The sequence below is a fragment of the Lemur catta genome, chromosome 9, assembly GCF_020740605.2.
Source record: "Lemur catta isolate mLemCat1 chromosome 9, mLemCat1.pri, whole genome shotgun sequence".
Taxonomy (NCBI): domain Eukaryota; kingdom Metazoa; phylum Chordata; class Mammalia; order Primates; family Lemuridae; genus Lemur; species Lemur catta.
The window spans coordinates 41,923,277-41,946,464 of record NC_059136.1 but is presented as its reverse complement, the minus strand read 5'-3'; the positions used below and the strand labels follow the sequence as shown (position 1 = coordinate 41,946,464).

The 23,188-nt window shown below is 38.8% G+C and overlaps 1 protein-coding gene, 1 non-coding gene and 1 pseudogene across 5 annotated transcripts in view; 2 read left to right on the top strand and 1 right to left on the bottom strand.

Annotated features, from left to right (window-relative positions):
- The window catches only part of DEPTOR (DEP domain containing MTOR interacting protein), a 143,833-nt gene that overhangs the window by 23,703 nt on the left and 96,942 nt on the right, over nucleotides 1-23,188 (top strand). Inside the window, exon 2 of one of the 4 annotated variants that reach the window (XM_045560846.1) lies at nucleotides 13,667-14,750. The exons of the other annotated variants lie outside the window; for them this stretch is intronic. Within the exon in view, the coding sequence (XP_045416802.1) occupies nucleotides 14,740-14,750 (11 nt within the window). The 5' untranslated portion in view covers nucleotides 13,667-14,739. The remainder of the gene's footprint in view (nucleotides 1-13,666; nucleotides 14,751-23,188) is intronic. 4 annotated transcript variants of the gene reach the window in all.
- LOC123645263 lies at nucleotides 12,298-12,407 on the bottom strand (annotated as a pseudogene).
- Nucleotides 16,741-16,803, top strand: LOC123645350. Its single transcript, XR_006737531.1, has one exon. It is a non-coding gene; the product is annotated as a U7 small nuclear RNA (small nuclear RNA).

Below are 23,188 nucleotides of genomic sequence, written 5' to 3'. Positions count from 1 at the left end.
TGGGTGGGGCTGGTCACCTGAAAAAACTAGAGATTAGAGGATTAGAGAGTTGGAACTTTCATCCCCACCCACCAACCTCCAGGAGAAGTTGTCGGTGGGCTGGAGATCAAGCTCTATAAAAACTCCTGGACAAGACCAGTGTGGTGACTCACGCCTGCAATCCTAGCACTCTGGGAGGCTGAGGCAGGAGAATTGCTTGAGTTGAGGAGTTGGAAACCAGCCTGTGCAAGAGTGAGACCACGTCTCTACTAAAAATAGAAAAAATTAGCTGGGCATGGTGGTGAGCACCTGTAGTCCCAGCTACATAGGAGGCTAAAGTAGAAAGATCGCTTGAGCCCAGGCGTTTGAGGTTGCTGTGAGCTAGGCTGATGCCATGGCACTCTAGCCTAGGCAACAGAGTGAAACTCTGTCTCAAAAAAACCAAAAACTCCTGCACTGACATTTGATGAGCTTCCAGGTTACCAAACATGTGGAGGTGCTGGGAGAGTGGCAGGCCGAGAGAGAGCGGATGGAGCTTCCAAGCCCCAGCCCCCATTCCTTGCCCTATCTGTCTCTTCATTAGGTGTTCATCAGTATCCCTTGTAATGTCCTGCATAAAAAAAACAGTAAAAGTAAATAAGTGTTCCCCTGAGTTCTGTGATTCTTCCTAGCAAATTAATCAAACCCAATCGAACCCAAGGAGGGGGTCATGGGAACCCTGGTTTGTAGCCAATAGGTCAGACATACTTGAGGCCTAGACTTGCAATTAGCATCTGAAGTAGGGGCACTCTTGTGAGACTGAGCCCTCAACCTATGGGATCTAACGCTATCTCTACGTAGATGGTGTCAGAATGGAATTGAGTTACAGGATACCAGTTGTGTCTGTGTCTGTTGGAAAATTGCTTGGTGTGTGGGGATGGCCCACCCTCACCCCCCATTATCAGTGTGGTCACAGAGGTGTGATGTGAGTAGAGGTGGAAAAAAACGGAGGTTTTTCTTTTTTTTTGTTCTCTCTCTCATGATTGCCAAGAACCATGGAGAACTGAAGCAACAGTTTTAAAATGAGAAATCCCTGTGACCTGGAAAAGAAGGAAATGGGTTCACGGGGAGATGGAGCATGAAGAAATATGAGTAGGTGTTACAGAAGCTGGGGGAAGAAGGACAGAGTTCCCAGCAGTGGGAATACAATGTCCTTGAGCAGGAGAAGTTAGTTGGGCAGCAGCTATGTAGTGGAAGAGTGGTGGAATTCCAGAGATTAAATGAGGAGGCTCTGGACTAGAAAAGTGGTTTTGGAATGAAGGCGAATCAAGGGGTATTTTGAAGATGTTAGCAACAGGACTTGAAGACAGATGGAACATAGAGAATGAAAGCAATTTTAGCATAAGAAACATTTACTGAGCTCCTATCAACACTATGCCAGTGCTGGGAATACAAAGAAAGGACTAAGACCCGATTTCTGTCATTAAGGAGCTCTTAGTCAAAGACTTCTTGCCTAGGTGGCTAGAATACCCAAGGAATCATTCACAGAAATTAGATGTTTGAAACTGGGCATGGTGGGCTCATGCCTGTAATCCTAGCACTTTGGGAGACTGAGGAGGGAAGATCTCTTGAAGCCAGGAGTTCGAGACCAGCCTGGGCAACATAGAGAGACCTCATCTCAAAAAAAAAAAAATAGAAAAGTTAGCCAGTTGTGGTGGCATGTGCCTGCCTGTAGTCCCAGCTATTTGGGAGGCTGAGGTGGGAGGATCACTTGAGCCCAGGTAGTTTTTGTGGTTTTGTTTTTTGACTTTGTAATAGCAATTTGCTCTATTTTTATTTATCCATCTACTTGAATCCATTTTAACATTGGTCCTATTGGTCAAATCTGCTAGTTGAAACTTTATCTTCCTTGGTTTCCTTTTGTTTTTGTTTTTGTTTTTTTTAATTACAATAGGTTCAGGGGGTACAAGTGTTTTTTTTTTTGTTACGTGGATGAATTGTGTAAAGCTGAAGTTAGGGCTTTCAGTGTACCTGTCACCAGAATAGTGTACATTGCACAAGTAGGTAGATTTTTATCCCTCTCTGCCTCCTCCCCCTCTCTTAGTTTTCAATGTCCATTACACTACTTTGTGACCATATGTACCCCTTGTTTAGCTTCCACTTATAAGTGAGAACAGGTGATATTTGTTTTTCCATTCCTGAGATATTTCACTTAGGATAATGGTTTTCTGTTCCATCCAAGTTACCACAAAAGCTGAGTAGTACTCCATGATATATATATATATACACTACCTTTTCTTTATCCACTCATGAATTGATGGGCTCTTAGATTGAGTCCATACCTTTGCAATTGTGAATTGTCGTGTGGTAAACATTAAGGTGCAAGTGTCTTTTTAATAAAAAGACTTCTTTTCCTTTGGGCAGATCCCTGGTAGTGAGATTGCTAGATAGAATTGTAGGTCTACTTTTAGTTCTTTGAGGAATCCCCATCCTGTTTTGCATAGAAGTTGTAGTAGTTTACTTTCCCACCAACAGTGTATAAACATTTCCTTTTCACTGCATCCGCCCCAACATCTGTTGTTTTTTGATTTTTATTAATGGCCATCATGACGGGCTAAGGTGGTATCACATTGTGGCTTTAATTTGCATTTACCTGATGATTAGTTATGTTGAACATTTTTTCACATATATTTTTCTTGGCCATTTGTCTATCTTCTTTTGAAAAACATCTGTTCATGTCTTTTGCCCTCCTTTTGATGGGGTTATTTATTTTTTTCTTCCTGATTTGTTTGAGTTCTTTGTAGATTCTAGAGATTAGTCCTTTGTCAGATGAATAATTTGTGAATATTTTCTCCCATTCTATAGGTTGTCTGTTTACTCTGTTGATTATTTCCTTTGCTGTGAAGAAACCTTTTAGTTTAATTAAGTCTTATTTATTTTTGTTGTTGTTGTTGTCGTTGTGCTATATTTGTTTTTGGGGTCTTAGTTGTAAATTCTTTGCCTAAGCCAATGTCCACAAGAGTTTTTCCTATGTTTTCTTCTAGAATTTTATGGTTTCAGGTCTTACACTGAAGTCTTTAATCCATCTTGAGTTAATTTTTGTATATGGTGAGAGATACAGATTCAGTTTCATTCTTCTGCATGTGGCTATCCCATTTTCCCAGCACAATTTATTGAATAGGGCTGTCTTTTCCCAGTGTATGTTTTTGTCTGCTTTGTCAAAAATCAGTTGGTTATAGCTATATGGCTTTATTTCTGGGTTCTCTATTTCTGTTCCATTGGTCTATGTGTCTATCTTTATACGAGTACCATGCTGTCTTGGTTACTATAGCCTTGTATACTTTGAAGTCAGGTAATATAATGCCTCCAGATTTGTTCTTTTTGCTTAGAATTGCTTTGGCTTTTCAGGCTCTTTTATGGTTCCATATGAAATTTAGGATTATTTTTTCTAGGTCTGTGAAAAATGATATTGGTATTTTGATGAGAATTGATTGAATCTGTAAATCACTTTGCGTAGTATGGACATTTTAACAATATTGATTCTTCCAATCCGTAAACACGGGATGTTTTTCCATTTGTTTGTGTCATCTATGATTTCTTTCATCAGTGTTTTGTAGTTCTCCTTGTAGGGATCTTTCACCTCCTTGGTTAAGTATATCCCCAGGTATTTTATTTTCTATGCAGCTATTTTTATTTTTCCTCTTTTGGAGCAGAGTCTCACTCTGTTGCCCTGAGTAGAGTGCAGTGACATCATCACAGCTCACCACAACCTCAAACTCCTGGGCTCAAGCGATCCTCCCTCCTCAGCCTCACAGAGTGTTAGGATTACAGGCATGAGCCACCGTGCCTGGACTTCTTTGCAGCTATTGTAAATGGTATTGAGTTCTTGATTTGACTCTCATCTTGTCTCTTATTAGTATATACAAATGCTACTGATTTGTATACATTGATTTTGCTTCCTGAGATGTCACTGAATTTATTTATCAATTGTAGGAGTCTTTTGGTAGAGTCTTTAGGGTTTTCTAGATATAAAATCATATCCCAGGCAAACAGGGATAGTTTGACCTGGTCTTTCCCAATTTGGATGCCCTTAATTTCTTTCTATTGCCTGATTGCTCTGGCTAGGACTTCCAGCACTATGTTAAATAGAAGTGGTGACAGTGGGCATCGTTATCTGATTCTTAGGGGGAATGCTTTAAATTTTACTCCATTTAGTACGATATAGGCTGTGGATATGTCATATATGGCTTTGATAATTTTGAGATATTTTTCTTCTATGCCTAGTTTGTCGAGGGTTTTTACCCCGAAGGTGTAATGGATTTTATCAAATGCTTTTGTACATCTGTTGAGGTGATCATATGGTTTTTGTTTTTAATTGTTTATATGGTAAGTCACAGTTATTGATTTGCATATATTGAACCATTCTTGCATCTACTTGATCATGGAGAATTATTTTCAATATGCTGTTGGATTCTGTTTGCTAGTATTTTGTTGAGGATTTTGGTTTCTATGTTTATAAGGGATATTGGTTTGTAATTTTCCTTTTTAAATATGTCTTTTCCTGGCTTTCGTATCAGGCTTTGTAGAATGAGTTAAGGAGGATTCCCTCCTCCTCAATATTATAGAACAGTTTCAGCAGAATGAGTGCCAGTTTTCCTTTGTAGATCCAGTAGAATTCAGCTGTGAATTGGTCTGATCCAGGGATTTTTATTTTTGGGAGATTTTTTACTACTGTTTCAATCTTGCCAGTTGTTATTGGTCCGTTTAGAATTTCTGTTTCTTCCTGATTCAAACTTAGGAGGTTGTGTGTTTCCAAAAATTTACCCATTTCCCCTAGATTTTCTAGTTTGTGTTCATAGAGGTTTTCTTAGTAGTCATGCATGATATTTTGTATTTCTGTGTTATCATTTTAAATGTTTACTTTTTAGTTCCTGATTGAGCTTATTTGAGTCCTTCCTCTTCTATTTGTGGTTAATCTAGCTAGTGGTCTATCGATTTTGTATGTTTTCATAGAGCCAACTTTTTGTTTTGTTGATCCTTTGTTTTGTTTGTTTCATTTCCATTGCATTTAGTTTAGCTTTGATCTTTGTTATTTCTTTTCTTCTGCTAGCTTTGAGTTTGTTTTTCTTTTTCTAGTTCATTGAGGTATGACATTAGGTTGTTAATTTGTGATCTTTCTGGCTTTTTGATATAGGAATTTAAGACTATAAACTTTCCTCTCTCCACTGCTTTTTCTGTATCTCAGATTTTGAAAGCTTGTGTTCTCTTTGTCATTCAATTTGAAATATCTTTTGATTTCCATTTTGATTTCATTAACTCAAGGATCATTTAGCAGCAGGTTATTTAATTTCCATGTATTTATGTAGTTTTGAGTGTTCCTCTTAGAATTAATTTCTAGTTTTATTCCACTGTGGTCTGAGAAGATTTATGGTATGATTTTGATTTTTCTGATTTTGTGGAGATAACGTTTTTGTGGCCTAACATATGATCTATCTTGGAAAATTCCCTTGTACTAATGAGACAAATATGTATTCTGCAGTTTTTTGGTAAAATGTTCTGTAAATATCTGTTAGGTCCGTTTGTTCTAGAATCCCATTTAAGTCCAGTGTTACTTTGTTGATTTTCTGCTTCAATGATCTCCTCAGTTCTGTTAGTGGAATGTTAAAGTCCCCAGGTATTATAATGTTGCTGTTTATTTCCTTGCTTAGATCTGGTAGAATTAGTTTTATGAATCTGAGAGCTGTGTTAGGTGCATATGTATTTGGGATTTTTATATCTTTTTGTTGAATTGCTCCCTTTATCATTATGTAATGACTTTCTTTGTCTTTTTTTACTATTATTGATTTAAAGTCTATTTTATCTAATATGAGAATAGCTACTTCTGCTTGCTTTTAGTTTCTTTGTGTAGAATATTTTTTCCACTCCTTTACCTTGAGTGTATGTGAATCTTTGCAAGTTAAATGGGTTTCTTAGGGACAGCATATATTTGGGTTGTGTTTTTTAATCCATTCAGCCCATCTATGTATTTTAAATGGACTATTAAGATTGTTTACATTCAATGTTAGTGTTGATATGTGAGATACTCTTCTGTTCATCATGTTGTTGCCTAGTTGCTTTGTTTTCTCCCTTGTGTTACCGTTTTATAAGAGCTGTGAGTTTTAAGTTTTCATTGGTTTTACACTGGTGGATATTGATTGTTCTGTTCCATGTATAGTGCTCTTTTAAGTATATCTTGTAAGGCAGGTCTAGTGGTAACAAATTATCTCAGTATTTGCTTGTCTGGGAAAGACTTTATTTCTTCTTCAATTATGAAACTTAGTTTTTCAGGATACAAAATTCTTGGCTGGCATTTATCCTGTTTAAAAAGACTAATAATGGGACTCCAATCCCTTCTGGCTTATAAGGTTTCTGCTGAGAGAAGTTTGCTGTTAGCCTAATGGTTTTCCTAAGTTACTTGATGCTTTTTGTCTCACAGCTTACAGGATTTTCTCCTTCACTTTGACTTTGACCAGACTGATGACTTTGTGCCTTGGTGATGTCCTATTTGCCATGAATCTTCCAGGTATTCTACTACCTGTATCTGCATGTCTAAATTCCTAGGAATACCAGGGAATTTTTCCTCAATTACCCTCAAATAGCTTTTCGATCTTTTTGCTGTTTCTTTTTCTCCCTCAGGGATACCTATTATTCTCATATTCATTCACTTTACATAGTCCCATATTTCTTGCAGAGATTGTTCATTCTTCTTTTTTCTACATTTTTGACTGACTAGGTTAATTTGAAAGCCTTGTCTTTAAGCTCTAAAATTCTTTCTTCTGCTTGATCTAATCTGTTGTTAAAACTTTCTACTGTATTTTGAAATTCCCTAAATGACTCTTTCCCTTCTAGAAGTTGTGTTATATTTTTTTGTGTATTATCTCTTTAGTGAATTTTTCATTTGTGTCCTGAATTATTATTATTTTTTTGTTTCTTTGTGTTTGTTTTCAACTTTTTCATCAATCCCATTGATCTTACTTATGATCCACACTCTGAATTCCATATCTGACATTTCAACAATTTTCTTTTGGTTAGAGTCGTTTGCTTGAGAACTATTATGATCTTTTGAGGGTGTCAAAACAGCCTGTTTTTTCATGTTGCGAAAGTTCATATGCTGGTTCCTTCTCATCTGAATTTTCTTTTCTCAGCTTAAGACAGATAGCTTAGTGGTATACCTGTTCTCCTCTGCTGGGAACTCCGGTGTTCAATGAAGAGTGGGAGGAGTTCCTGGATGACACATTTGAGTTTTACTCCTAATGTGCACTTCTGACCTTAGCTTGTGTATTCAAGAAATGAAAAATAAATGTAATATTAATTTAAGTAAAAGTGCAACAGATTTACTGTAACATAGAACTCAAATATAATCATGTGTTACAAAAACAAGTGGAATTTATTCTCAGGGAATGATATTCACACCAGAAGCACATATACTGGAACTCATTGCACATCCAATGTGATGCCTAGATTTTACCCATTGGTACATGATTCATTGTGGAAAGTTTCACTGGCTGAGTTTGGTTGGGGTGAGAGCTTCCCCATCCTTCTTGGGCCACATTAAACATTGTCAGGCTAAGATTTAAGGAACTGGATGATGAGGTCATTGCAGCAAATAAAATATTGTGGTAGAAAACAGGAGAAAGACTGGAGGAAGAAAGGTTATTCTTTTTTGTGGAAAAGAGTTTTAGAAATAACCATGATAATCCAGAAAGTATTATAAAGTATTATGATTCTCTGAACATAGCCATGGTGTTTGATTTGTTCAATAGCTTATGTCCACCAATGAATTGTATTGATTACCTTCACACCATTGTTTTCCTATAATCAAACTAATGCAAACTCCTATTCTGTGATTTGATTTATGTCTCTTTATTAAAATGCATGTTTCATCATTGTTTTAGTTTTAACACCTCTTATTCTGGGCTGGTTCCCCTTGTCTGCAACTCTCCCCTTAAAAAAAGAAATTGAGAACGTGAGTTGCTATTGAATCAAGCTTTTTGTCCCTGACCTTTACCGTGTAGTCAGTGGGAAAGTTACAAGTCAGATAAATGGGAACTGATTTTTAGGGCATTTTAAGTTTCTGGGAGAAACAAATCAGATAGTTATCTTATTAGAATCTTCCACAGCAGATGTAACTGTGACGTAAATCAGAGTCACCAAGACACAGAGCCCTAGGCTAAAGTAGATGCCAAGGCCTTATTTCAAAACCATGACAGACAGCCCTCTAATTCTCAGAACACAAGTTATCGTTTACTTCTTGGTGCCTGGAGTGAGAGTGTGTCATGTTGGTTTTGCTTCCTAACATCTCACACAATAAAACAAATCCTGGATGGAAAGATATTGGAGACAGGTGCAGCAGTGTGATTATGTTAAATTAAGAAAAGTCTTTCAAAGGCTCTCTAGAATCTTAATGATTTCCAAAGAGTCCCCTTTTGGCTTCCCTACCTTGCCTCTGGTAGCCTAATTATTAATAATAGAGTGTGACATTTTAGCTATTGCCAAGTGCCACTCCAGTTCAAATGACAGCTGTCAGGAGAATGTGGCAGAAAGCTGATGAGATCTTTGGTTGCTAGCTATCTTTAGAAGATACTGTCTTTGGCTTAATGAGTGCTATATTCATAAGTAGCCACAGGTGTTTGGAACCATGCTTGGCATTCTTGGGACTCTAAAGAGAGGCTGGTAAGTTTTCAGATTTTTTTATATAATCATCAGCAGGGTTTGAATACTTGCCCACCTACCATAGCAGACTAGGGAGTTATAGAGAAAACAGAGTCTTTGGGGTGCTTATAAAATGATGGAGGAGCCATTAAAGATATGAATATACAAAACAACACCACAGAGAAAACCATTGTGTTACCAATTGCAACCATGCAGAAATATTTTCATTAATGAGGTTGAATATACTCTTTCAAGTGTGAGTCTTGGTAAGTGATAAATCTTAAGTTCTAGGTGCTATAGGTGGCTATGCCACTTGGAAAATATTAGTGACCACTTCCAATCACCAGAGTAAACCTTGTTCTTATCTGTAAACAGTGGTTAATTGTCTCTCTTGCCTAACTACCTCACATGGTTGTTGAAAAATCAAATAAAATGAAGTGTGTGTAAGTAATTTATAAGCCATAATGTGCTAAGCACATGAAATGTGGATTTATTATTATGTAGAACATCATTACGTCTCAAATATATAGAAAATCTGAATTTACCACCTATAGTCTTTCTTTCTCACACTTGGCATAATTCTCTCTTGGCTTTGACCAATGGCCTTGGCCCCTTTTCTCTTTTCTCTGATCCTCAAATAGTTTAAGTGACCTGGGGACCCAGAAGGGTGTGACTCTGGATATATGAAGTTGTATCTACCAAAGCCTTGTTAAATGCAAACATATACCAAGTATATTTAGGGACTACCTTGGCAAACAGGTAGCCTGAAAATTTGACTATAAATGTATTGAATACCAGCAAGAGTCAGAGCAACTATGCTAAGAAAGGGAAAATATAAACCTAGAATAAGCCAATATATAGATTACCAGAAGCTGCTTTTCACTGGCTATGTCTGACAGTTGAGTCTAAGATGTTTTTCCTGAGGGTGGTATCAGATAGGTGAAATAGCATTTTATTCTGTAGCCCTGAGAAACCTTTTTGTTTTATACATGGTCATTAGTGAAATATAAATTTTTAAGTTTTTTGAGTTTCATTCAGGCTTCATTTTAACTTACATTCTGTTAGTCATTAAAAATAAATCACCATACCAAGTATATATGATGTCTACACTGGGTCTAAACATTTGGGTATACATGTAATGAGTATGTTTAAGCGATAACCTCCAAAATGCTTACTGTGGAGTGGTTTGAGATACTTCTCAACAGTTCTTTCTGTGACCTTTTTTGTTTCCTAGTGTTTGTGTTAATACATGTTTCTATCACTGCCTCTGAGGCTCTTAGGATTCTCTCTTTTATTTTTTGTATGTGCTCTGTCCCCTTTTCAACACAGCAGAGTTGCCTCTGCCCACATCTCACAGAACTTTAATGAACATGAGCACCTTCAGTTTGGGCTTTGGGACTGACCAGATACTGTGGCCTTCTACCAACTTCCCTCCTGTCTAGTGGTCTGACTCCTGAAGGGCCTTGTCCACCAGCCCGAGCCACACCTGTCCAGACCTGCCTGGATCCTGACAGCAGACTGAGCTTGAAACCAAGCTCAGCCCCCTGCTGTATACACAGTCTGTGAAGGATAGCATGTCTCTTCCTGAAGGGAGAATTATTTAACATTTCTTATTCAGCACAACCAGACACCCAGGTGAGCCAAATGCTCCATCATATTAATAGAAAGGTGATGGCAGAAACACTTTGAAGTGCTGCTAGTTATGTTCACCTGCCACCAAACGGCCCAACACCAGAGGCCTGAGATTTGCAATTTGTCCTGTGCAATGGTTTCTTTCTGTCCAGCTTTAAACGAAGATGAAAATCCAAACCCCCTTATACTGAGTGTTCTTTTTCTTTAGCCCATACTTTATGAAAGAAGAATGAGATCATTTTTTTACTCATCAAATTTGTAGTATAGTTGAAAAGAGACTGAATGCAAATAAGAATAAAGTAATACAAAACAACATATGGATAAAAATGAGCATTGTAGAAAATAGATCATGGAAAAGTCAAGAGAACTGGATCATTATCTGCTAGATGAGAGAAGACATCGTGGAAGAAGGTTGAGGGATGCTAGAGTTTGGTGGACAGATAGGAAAAGAGAGAGAACATATTCTGGAAAGGAAATAACATAAATACAGGGACAGAGGCAGAAAGGAAGGCAACACATTTGGCTAAAACAGAGTACACAGAAGAAGAGGAAAATAATGTTGAATAGATTGATTTTTAACATATTACGGAGACACTGACTGGTATACACATCCATACATCCTATTCATATAGGATACAACATTTTCATTTGGAAGAAACCACACCTGTTGCTGTTGCCTGGTCCTTGACTACAGAAACTAGCCCAGCATGAACAGTTGTTTAAGCTATGTCAAGTATGCATTTGGGAATCAATAAATGCATTTTGGCTGAGAAATTTTTTATGAGCCCTTTAACTGATAGCAGCCTCCTCTATAGCTGCAAACGTCCCTGATAACACTTCTGAAGACTCTTGAAATATTTTTAAACCCAGAGAAACCTTGTCTGTGCTCATGTTGGAGACGTGCAACACCCAAAGCCTGTGGCACTTTGGCAGCTTCAGCATCTGTCCTGTGAGCTGAAAATAGATGACTGTAACCCTAGACGGTGTTTGTACAGCATGCTTAGCACAAGATTCACTTTAATATGTTCATCCTTGTTTGGAAGCCCAAAGGAAATGAAATTTGCTGTTTTGTGCTCCCTGGCCTTGTGGTTTGTGGTAGATCTTTTCAGTACAAAATGTGCCCCAAATGGTCTGTTCTATTTTGATCTTGTGAGTGAGGATTTACCCTGGAGGCTGTCAACCTAAAATAATCAAAAAGATCAGAATATTGTTTAAGGACAGTTGCCTTAGGGAGCGCTCCAGAGAACAAAAGAGAGGCTCAAGTTTTTAAAGACTCTGGAGAGGCACTGATTACAAAAGTTGTTGTCAGGAATTCTCATTAGTTTATAGAAACCACCTTCGTTAGTGATTGGCTTATACATTTTTGAACTATAGGGTAGATGGCATTGTAAGGCTACTTGGAGTCAGTCTAGAGCCCACATAGCAAGTGGCTGCAAGAGGTAATTATTAATATTTAGCTCAAGGGGGAGTGGGACGTGACTGCTGTTCCATCTTAAATGCCCTTCTAGGCCTGATAATTTAAAGAGGCTTGCATTCCTCAGATAAAAGGTTTTTCTTTCTCAAGGCTCACCAGGGTGTCCCTAAAGTTAGAGTTGAAAGATTTTAGAGATAACTTTAGTCAGCTTCCTCATTTTCCAGATCAGGAAGCTGAGGTTCTAATTGTGTTAAGAAACATCCCCCAGGCCACGTTACCTAGAGCAGAAGTGCACACTCTGCAGTTTAGGTGTCCTGACTCCTCCTAGAGACAACACAGCACCTGGCTTCTGTTGTCCCACCAAGGCGTGGACAATTGTCAAGTCAGTTTAGCACGCCCTAGCTTCACCTTTATGAGTCCTTTCCCAGCAGTGGGACAAACTCCGCCTCCTTCTAAATCTTGAGGCTTCCTAATTTAGATTTCTTCCCCCTCAAAATAGGAACGGATGTAATCAATTATATTAGCTGATTAACTGATTGCATTTTATATGAGTGAACTTGTCACTTCTTCCTCAAAGAACTGTCTTTAAAAAGCCTCTTTCAGATGGGCAGCCTTGGAAATGTAAAAAAAAGAAAAAAAAAGCCTCTTATGCTTTTTAAACTCATAAGAACAGATAATACACTTGATCTTAGCCAAAAGGCAGAGAAGCAATCTCTTATGCTTTATATGGGAAAGGAAGGCCAAGCTCCTGCTCAAAGAGGAGTGAGTGTCAGGAAGCAGGCAGGGACATACATTGAAAGGAAGGAGGGACCCTAAAGATTACACCCTAAGACTGGTGTCAAAATTAGTTCACTTTTCAGCTTTTTATGGTTTTTGCAATGTGTAGGCCTTAGACCCAGGGAGGGTTCCTGATTCCTTGAGAAGGGCATTCCAGTGCCCAGAGCATGCAGGGTGAGGAAGCCTATGTCCCACCTTGACCACACCCTGCCTGGTGTAGATCTGCTTGATCAGCCTTCACCTGATGCCCATGTTTCCCTCTGCCTTCCCTCCTCCCATCGTCTTCTTTTTTTTCCTTAACATGATGTTGACTCTGTTTCCTTCTAACCAGTGGTTTGTAAAGTGTGGCCCCTAATCAGCTTCATCAGCATCACCTGGGTGCTTTGCAAAAATGAAATTCTTGGGCCCACCCCAGACCTCTTGGATTAGAAACCATAAGAGGCAGAGCCCAGCCTTCTGTGTTTTCATTATTTATTATAAATAATATTTTTGTACTTGAGCCTTCTATGTATTTTTTCTTTGTCTAAAATTGGCCCTGAGACTGTTTTCTTTTCAGGGAAAAAGTTTCCAGTTTCCAACACTAAATGTTTGCTTACAGTGCCTTTCTGAAGAGTGAATACAGTCTGGGTGTTACCAGAAAAGATTTGCAAGGCTGTTGCAAACAGAATCCAGGCCAGCTCTCTCATTAGTGGGCCACTCCTGGATGAAGCATTCGATTAGAAACCTCTGTTCCCGCAGTGGAGCTCAACAAATATTCTGGTTAACAGGCAGGAGAAGGTCAAGGTTTAAATCCCAGCTTGGGGTTAGGAACAAGTCGCCTAACTTCTCTGTCTCAGTTTTCCCATCTCACCTTAACTTCTGTCTGCTTTAGCCTACCACTCCATCTACAGGGCTCTCTTTCTAATCCTTTAAGACAGAAGAACTGCCAACTCTCTCCAGTAGTTGCCAGCCCACCCTCATTGTTCCTTGACTCCGGGCTACATTTGTTTTAAAAAATAACTGAAATGAGTATTTGGTGGTTTCTTGATGGTGCTTCTGGCAAAATCTGACAATGAAATATATTGCATAATAATAACAGGAGTAAGAGTTGATGTTTATTGATAGGTTATCGTGTGCTAAGCACTTTACACAGAGTCCCTCATTTAATCCTCACAATAACCCTGACAGACACGCTGTATCCTTCTCATTTTACAGATTAGAAAATCGAGGCACTGAGAAGTTGAATGCTTTGTCCAAAGTTACTCAGCAAATGATGGATGGAACTTGGATTTGAATCCCAGCTGTCTGACTCTACAGCTCTGCTCTGAGTGAATGAGGAATAGTGAGTGAGGGTGGCAGGAAGTTAATTTGCTGACTAATGCAACTGAGCCCCTTAGTTTTACCTGGAAGCTATACTCTTTTTTCTTTTCCCCCACTCACTGCCTCCTGAATTACAACAATTATTGTCAGTGTGCTTGATCATGGGGACCAGGGATGAAGGGAGGGCCACGATGTATGTCCCTGTTTGAGAGCCCCTGTTCTAAGTGAAGAGTGAACCCCTGTGTTTGTGGAAGGAAGGAGCCAGGCCGCAGCATCCTCTCATGACAGAGGGTACAACAGGGATAGGGGACCACGATTGGAAGCAGCCACCACAGAGCAGGGAGTGTGTGGCCCCAGTCCTTTACCAACACAGCAAGGACTAGTGATGCAGTAACCAGAACTGGTTTTGTGAGTCACTCTGTTGTCCTCAGCACGTTCCCTGAACCATTCTGGGCTTGTTTCTTCACCTGTAAAATGGCATTTAGAGGCCTAATACTCCTAGGTGTGATCTGTAAACAAATAATGACCTGTTTGGGGAAAAAAAAAAAGAATCTTTGTGCTCCTTGGAAAGGCACTTTGCAAGCAGGAAGAACACCATTCTTCTGACTCATCAGAGGAACAGATCAGAGCTAGAGATGTCGATGCAGTCGCTCTTGGTTCCTTCTGAACAGGAGACCTCTTGGGAAAGAGCTTACATGGAGGAAGAATTAAGTGAAAATCTCAAGTCTGATGCGACAAGGAAGGCTGACTTAGGGACCTTCCCATCGTGACCTTGTACTTACTGCCTATCTCAAGGATGAGATGAGAGATTGAAAGGACCTCATGAACTTTTATGTACACATAATTAAAAAGTGTTTGTTATATGTCCCACGTGGGCTGATGCTCTCTGGAAAGGAGTCTGTCACCGGAGCTGTTTCCTGCCCCCCAGGAGTGTCATCTGAATCATTCAACATTGGCTCCATGCAAACATGAGGACCAGGTGACAACTTCTATGAGCCCCATCTCTATTTCTATTGGTAGTAGTCTCTGTATGATGTATAAATTGCATAAATTCCCACCTTTATCATGGCACTTTAATATAACTATAATGTTGTCTCCTCCTTAGCCTTTTTGAACATAAAATAGGCAGAAGACAGGTGCTTCTGCCATTTAACATTTGATGGCACGAAGCACTCTCTAAACATAGAAATCAGAAGATCCAGCTTCAAGTCCTGACATTACTCCTTATTAAACACATGACTTGAGCAAGTCATTTTAATTTTTCTGCACTCCCTTCCTTGTCTATCAAATTCATATGACGTTGCCTTCGTGACTCACAGGGATATTATTAGGCTCAGCTCTCCTAGTGCATTATGGCTCCATTCAGATGTGAGATATTACTGTTATTATTTCCACTGTCAACTAAAGAAAAAAGCCAAGATTTTAAGGAATTAAAGTTGTTTTTTTTTAATTTTAATATATTTAGGGCGTCCGAGTGGTTTTTTGATACATGGATGAACTAACTGCATAGTGGTGAAGTCAGGGCTTTTAGTGTACCCGTCACCCAAATGATATATGTTGTACCCAATAGCTAATTTCTTTTCCCTCGTTCCCCTCCCAGCCTCTCCCCTTCTGAGCCTCCAAAGTCTGTTATACCGCTATGACCACATATACCCATCATGTCACCCCCGCTTATAAGTTAAAGTTAGTTCTATTCAGAAGTCTTACTGAGGACTATAGACTGAGGCCAGTAGCCCGGGAGCAGCCTGTTAGGGAACCAGACTGACTGCTCCAGCACAGGGTTTCAGCCCACTGCTTATGTACAGGTGGAGGTTCAGTATGTGCAAAATCACATAAAACTTGTTCAGAAGTTACACTACAGCAGAATCATATCAAGGCGTGGGTGTAAGAGTACATCTGGTTATAGATTAAAGAACCATAATCACTAACCCCATGCGACGTTATCTTATGTGTAGGAAAAGGCAAGGACAAGGGTTATTTATCTTTTTGGGAGAATAGACTCAGGCAAGAGACATGGGAGGCCATGTGCTCTGTCCTAGTTTTCCTTCAAAGCATCTTTCCAAAGAGGTGCACATTGCCACAGAGTCAGGGTCTTTGCGAAATTAAGTTGGCAAGCAGAAATGAGCAAACGTGGTGTTTTACGCTTGTTACTTTGTCTCAAACTGCTAATATCCTTCATCTTGATTTCAACATAGTAAGTGATATATGAGACTCAGAATGAAACACACTTTCTTCCTGGGTATGTTTATCATCTCAGTTCATTGCAGTGACAAGACACATAGCTTGCATGGGACTTTGCTTCATACTGACTTGACATGAGCCCTGGAAGCGCTCTGTACAAAACTGATGACTGTTCCTTATTCACAGAGCTGTTGCTCGTGGAACATTTGGCATGACCACCTTATAAAGTGGTTGCTGCGGCTTTGGACGTATTGTGTGTGCATGTTATGTGTGTTGTCGGAGACCAGTTGCTTCTGGCTCTACAGACTCACCTGTGCTCTGTTTACGTGAACCAGTCCTCTTCCCTTTCTATTTCTGTCTGTACTTGTTCTATTGTTCTGATCAGGCTGGGAGAATTTAAGCATCTTCTTGAAGCAAAACTACATGAAATGTGTACTATGATCCTATTTCATGGAAAAAAATGTATAAATATATATATAGGCATGCATGTATACCTGCATGTAAGATTCCTTCAAGAATACATAAGCAACTATTAATATTAGGTTCCTTTGGAAAGTAGAGGCCAAGGAAAACTTCAAACATATGCCACAGTAGACAGACTAGTATAGCAAACTCCTATGCCTCCATCTCCCACCTTCAGCAGTGATCAGTTCAATGCCAGTTAACCCAACGTCAGTGATTGTCAATTCATGTGAACCTAGGAAGGAGACTTTTAATTTTTATTTTGTACATATTTGAATTTTTTCTATGAGCATATATTATTTTGATAATTTAAAATTTTAATTTCAGAGTGTTACGGCTCTTTTAGAATTTGCCTAGCAGGTTTTCTGGTCCTCACTGGAAGAATCCCCCATGCAAAAAATAAATAATGAAAATAAATAAATAAATAAAATAAAATTTTAATTTCAGAGTAAATCCAAATATTACAAGCAAATGCTGTGTGTTAGATTTCATTTGTCCCCGTTTTTACTCTCATTCGTTTAGACTCAGAGCCTTTCAAGGGTGAGTGATTAAGAGTGACTTTCCCTGGGTTCTTGGATCCCCAAGGACAGATATCGACTCTTGCAGAACATTTGGAAAGGACAATAGCTGTGGTTTAAAGCACATTTATGTCAGTGCTGTTGCCCAAATCACAGGCTCGCACTGTCAGCCCTACTATTTGGCTTGCTGTTTTTGTTAATTAAACTGTTTACTTTGGCTGAGATTTATGACGCTGTTTTTAAATGAGAATATGTAGTTTCAGTCTCCTCTTTGTTCCCTGCTGTAGTTCTCTGCAAGCTAGTTTTTGAAAAACAATTTCTATATTTCTTATCAGATGGTCAGTGATTTTGTAGGTATTATTAACACCCTGCACTCAGTAATGTTTGTTCTCCTAGGGCTGGAAGAGGAAATTGTCTGATGCAATTTCAGCAGCTGGTTAGCTGGACCAGGAATAGAACATTACAGAATCACCTTGAATCTAAAGCCTGTGAACCAGCTGTCTGAGATTAATGATGGGAAAGTGGTTTTTTTTTGTTTTTGTTTTTGTTTTTTGGTTTTTTTTTTGTATTTAAATTTCATAGCCAGTGGAATTGAAAGTGCTGCTAAAATAAAGACGGTTATTCGGTTATTCTTCCCAGTAGTCTAATATGGATTGATTGGGACTCTGTTGGTCAAAAGAGGATTTTGCCTATGCCTCCCACCATGCTGAGTGTATAGCATGCACTAATTGATTTTCGTGTTAATGAGGATCTATGGCCTGCTATTTGCTATGCACTAGAATTGCAACAATAAATAAACAATGCTCCCTTAGTGTCCCTGATCTCATCTAATTGTAATACAGTGGGATGAATCTTTTACTAGTGTGGCTAAAATATTGTGGGAGAACAGAGGAGAGAAGGCTGTTTTCTGGCTTTGGAAGGCTGGGAAAATGTTCAGAGAGGAAGTGCCCTTGAAAAACTGACCCTTGAAAAGCAGGTAGGGTTTTTTGAATTGTGGAAGGCAGGAAGAGGGAACATTTTAAGCAGAGGTATCTCTGTCTTGAGCAGAGGCATGGAGGGTGATTGGCTTGTTCAGGGGATGAAGAAGAGTTCAGAATGTTCTTCCTGAGTACAAAGCAGGAATGCTTGTGGTTGGAAGGTAAGAAAGAGGTGAGGAAGCTTGGGAGGGGGCCTGGGTGGGTGAAGCTCTTTTGGATCCAGGGAGTTGAGTCTCCCTCAGCACCCACCACACTCCCCAGGGGATTGTAGCACTTTGGGAGGCCAAGGCAGGAGGATGTTTTGAGGCCAGGAATTCGAGAGCAGCCTGAGCAACATAGAGAGACTCTGTGTCTACAAAAAATTAAAAAATTAGCCGAATGTGGTGGTGCATGCCTGTAGTCCCAGCTACTCGGGAGGCTGAGCAAGAGGATCACTTGAGCCCATCAGTTCGAGGTTATACTGAGCTATGATCAGACCACTGCACTCCAGCCTGGGCGACAGCAAGGAGACCCTGTCTCTAAAAAAATAAAATTAAAATAACTAACTAAATAAAAGTGTGTCTTTTAGCCAGTAGTTCAGCATTCTGTAGTCTTTCTAGAGAATGCTATTCCACAAAAGGCTCAGTTCTGTAAAAGTTTCCCTTTTTAACAAGACTCCTCCTCTCAAAGGAGGAAAGTATTGCTTACTCCATTTCCTCCTTTGAGATATCCATGTGTGTTAGTGTATTAAAAGTTGTGAAAACTGGAGAGAAGTTTAGTTCAAGTAAAAGGAAATGCTTTATTTTTTCTTAAGCACAGAACAGGGAGCAAAACTTTGGAAACTGCATTACCTTAGAAGTGAAGATATGGTTCTTTTAAAAAAGACTTAGATCCATTCCATGATAATGGATAGTTATTAAGTTATGGGGAAGGAACACCTACTGTGGTGCCCAGAAGCCTCCCTCCCTCTTTGAAAATGACATCGTTTCTCTTAGTGCACTTGTACATGCACTTGTCCACCAAATGTTTATTAAGTGCTCACCATGCCACGCAAAACTCTTGGTCTTATGTTGCAGTATAAAAATTCTTATCTCTTTATTGGGATGGTTTTTCTAGAATATGCGGGTTTTTTTCTTTATTTCTTTCTTTTAAGACAGAGTCTCGCTCTGTTGCCTGGGCTAGAGTGCCTTGGTGTCAGCCTAGCTCACAGCAACCTTAGACTTCTGAGCTCCAGTGATCCTCCTGCCTCAGCCTCCCAAGTAGCTGGGACTACAGGTGTGCAGCACCACGCCCATTTAATTTTTCTATTTTTAGTAGAGACAAGGTCTCACTCTTGCTCAGGCTGGTCTCGAACTCATGAGCTCAAGAATCCTCCCGCCTTGGCCTCCCAGAGTGCTAGGATTATAGGTGTGAACCACCGTGCCCACCCTGGAATATACAGTTTTCAATGCTCATTATTAGAATTCTGTGTTTCTGACTGTAGAAGAAAAAAAGATGGTAGCACAGTTATTGTGCATTTTTAACCCCTGGTAACATGTCTAAAAATATCGAGTTCTGTGCTTAATCCTGGATCCAAACTTCTTTCCCCTCCATCATATTTCTGCTCAGTTTTCTTAAACATGGAAATGTACCAGGTGCTGGCGGGGCAGAAGGAATACTGTGTGGGTCTTCTCCCCTTTCACCCTTGCAGGGAATCGGTGGAAATCAGGAATGCTCAAGAATTAGCACTAAGCTTAGGGGTCATAGAAGGATAGTAACTGAAAGGTTCTATTCTGTAGTATTTAAAGATAAACACTACCTAATATATTTTTTTTTAATTTGGAAAGTTTACAGGAACTAAATCTCCTCTCTTGGCTCATAACATATTCATCCTCCACCAAATTATATAGCAGCTTGTTCCACATTTCAATTTCTAAATACATTGGTCTTCATTATTCTTGGATTCCTGACAGACATCACATCTAAGAATGAATGTTTTGCATTCTGCCACTCTGAGCATGTTAAACAAACCACTCAGTGTTGTTGTCACTGAATTAATTAGAAGGCTTCATGTGGTGACTTTAGCACACCTATGTAAACTTGTTTTTTTTTAATTAAGGCTCATTTATTTGTTATTAATAATTATAACTCTACATAGGTATCTTTTGTGGTTTTAGAATTAACTTCCTTGGGGAGTTGTCTTGAGGATTAATGCCCATAAAGCAGTTAAAAACTGAGCCTAGCACACAGTTGAATACAATTATTCATATCTTCATTTTACCAATGAGAACTCTGGTGCTTAGAGGTTTGATGGTTATAGAATGACTGCCAGTGTCAGGGGGAGAGTCAAGTCTTTGTATTCCTAGTCCTGTTTTCCTGACTATCCTCAGGACTGACATTTCGGGATAAACCTGTGGTGCTCAGAAATGAACAAAGAGCTGTATGGAATGGATCCCTATTAGGAGTCTTGGTGGGTCTGTACTTGCTGAAACATCATCCCGTAGAATGTGGCCTCATCCTACCTAAGGAAAAACTGAGCCTCAGAGGCTTGCTGTGAAATGCTTATGCAACCTCTTTTGTTCTGAAAATCACCCACACCTTCCTTAGAGCTATGCACTAGTGGCTATTTCACTTGGTTTTGTTTAAACTTATTATGCATTAATATATTGAGGAAATATTAGGAATTAATTTAGTAGGTTTTTCCCACAGTCTCCATATCTATTAATGTCTTTCTATTTGCTTTAATTACTTTGTTTTTCTGCCTTCTTTTATTAAAGTCTTTTTAAATTGTATTTCAGTTTTCAGCTATGTAATTTGTCTTTGTAATTTACTTGATAATGGTGTTGTCTGACTTTAGTTTGTGTTCTAAGACCTATAGCTCCCTTTTCATAATCATTTTATCTTTGAGTTCTTATTTGATTAAATTCACGTTCTTTTAACTTTTTTACTTTTTATAGTTCAGAATATTTGGGGTAATTTCTTTCCGTTTCTTGAATTGTGCTTTCTTTCAGAAGGAGTTTTTTTATCTGTTACATGTTCTCTTTCTTCTTTTCCTTCTGTTTTTTTCTTTTTTCTTTAAGTATAATTATTTATAGCTGTTTGCTTTTTTCCATCATGTTTATACTTGAGGCAGGCAGCACTACCCATACTTTGTGTTGTGCCTGTTCTATCTTTGCTTGAACAGAAGGCAGGTGACATCTCCTTGGCCTCTTCCTAAGTTTCACAGAATGTTATTTTCCCTTCTGAGCTAAATTTTGATAGCTAATTATTTATTCCACTCTTTTACAGCTTAAGGGCCCAGGATGATGAGAAGGGGAGAGTCTTGCTTCTAAGATTGTTCGATTTCCTATCCCAGGGTTCACTTCACATAGTCAGAGGTGGATGCCACTGCTGTGGAGGGATATATTGGCCCTTGGACTGGTCCCCTAACTTACTGTTGAGCCTGGGAAGCTTCACTGTCAGAGAAAAGGTCTACTTCTTCATTTCCTTCATTGCATTCATCTTTTCCCAGCAGCCATTTCCACCATCTCCTAATAAAAAGACAGAAAACTCAGTTCTTCGTGTTTTATTTTTTTCCTTCAAACATGGGAGTTATTAATGAAAATTCTGAGGATTTCATTGACTTAACAACAAGGCTTCTGGGTGGTGAGGGTCTGCTTACCTTACCTTGCTACTCCAGAATTTTCTATTTATTTCCTTGGCTGCTAATTTAAAAAATTTATGGAATTAGGTTTTGTACTTTTCCTTGTTTGGCCACTTCTAGCCAAATTTTTGCTGTTTTACTTTTTTAAAAATTATTTTGCTCAATATTAAGAGAGGGAGATTCTGCGTGTCTTTACCAGCTTTTCCGATTTATAATCTTTATGGTTTCTATTTCCTACCTGGTCCTCAGCATGTGAAGGCAAGTGTGGAACCAAGCACATGGGTCAAAGTATCTTTTGGAAGAATCAGATAAACTTTGATGATTCAGATACTCTAAAATAAAATTACACAACTAACTTTCCCTAGAGGAGGAAGCCCCAAGCACTCAAAGTATCTGTTACCATCAATGTAGGTCCCTTTCTTTTTTAGCATAAAATATGAATCCTAATATACTAACTTTCATGTTTAGTAAAATATATCCCCCATAGGGTTCCCAGAAAATTTAGGGTGCCCAGTAAAATTTGAATTGTAGGCACAGTATAACACATAATTTTCTTTAGTATAAGTAGATCCCATGCAATATTTGGGACGTGCTTATACTAAAAAATTATTTGTCACTTATCTGAAATTCAAATTTAACTGAATTTCTTGTTTTGTTTTTGGGTTGTTTTTTTTTTTCTCCCTAGCTCTGGCAACCCTGCTCCATCATGATCATCTTATTCGAATGTTTTCTGAGTCTACTGGATGCCTCTTTGGTGTTTTTCTGATATCAGTAACATCCTCATTTCTCTCTTACTAGTGGATTCATTCATTGCTATGTCCTTTCTTTAGCCAGTCGTATAATGTTGATATGTCTTGACTCCAGACTTTTAGATAATAAATATTTTCAGATGGTAGAACATTATATAGTAATTAAGCATCATTGATATTTATCCTTAATTATTTAGCACTCAGCCAAGGATCAGCAATAAAGCACACACGATAGTCTTTCAGTAACCAAAATAGATGTCATAAATTCCGTGCACAAAATGCTCATTTTCTTTACATAGATGTTCCTATCAGGCATTTGCTCAAAATCTTTTAACTCTTAATTTGTATTTTTATACCAACTAGCTTAGCAGACCATGGCAGAACAGAAGCAGCAGATTAAGGAAACTGCTTGAGTTCAGGAACAACAGGTGTATATCACAGCAGGACAAGGGAAGGAGATAAGAGAATGAAAAAACTGACGCCTGACTCAGGAAGTTCTGCAACCAGTGGGTGCAGGGCAGACATCTCTGGCCAATGTGATCTCTAAAGGCACCAGTACCACTGTGGCAACATTCCTTGCCACAGAGCCACCAAATCATTCAGCTAGACGTTATAATGGGACAATTTTGGTATTAGTAACAGATACCCAGTTAAACTCACTAAAGCATAAGGGAATGTATTGGCTCATATAATTTAAATCCAGGTCAGAACTCAGACACAGAAAGACAAATACTACATGTTCTCACTTATAAATGGGAGCTAAATAATGTATACACATGGACGTAGAGTATGTGTGGAATGATAGACAATGGAGACTTGGAAAGGAAAGGGTCAGATGATGAGAAATTACTTAACAGGTATAATGTATGTTATTCAGGTGATTGATACCCTAAAAGCCCTGACTTTACCACTATGCAATATATCCATGT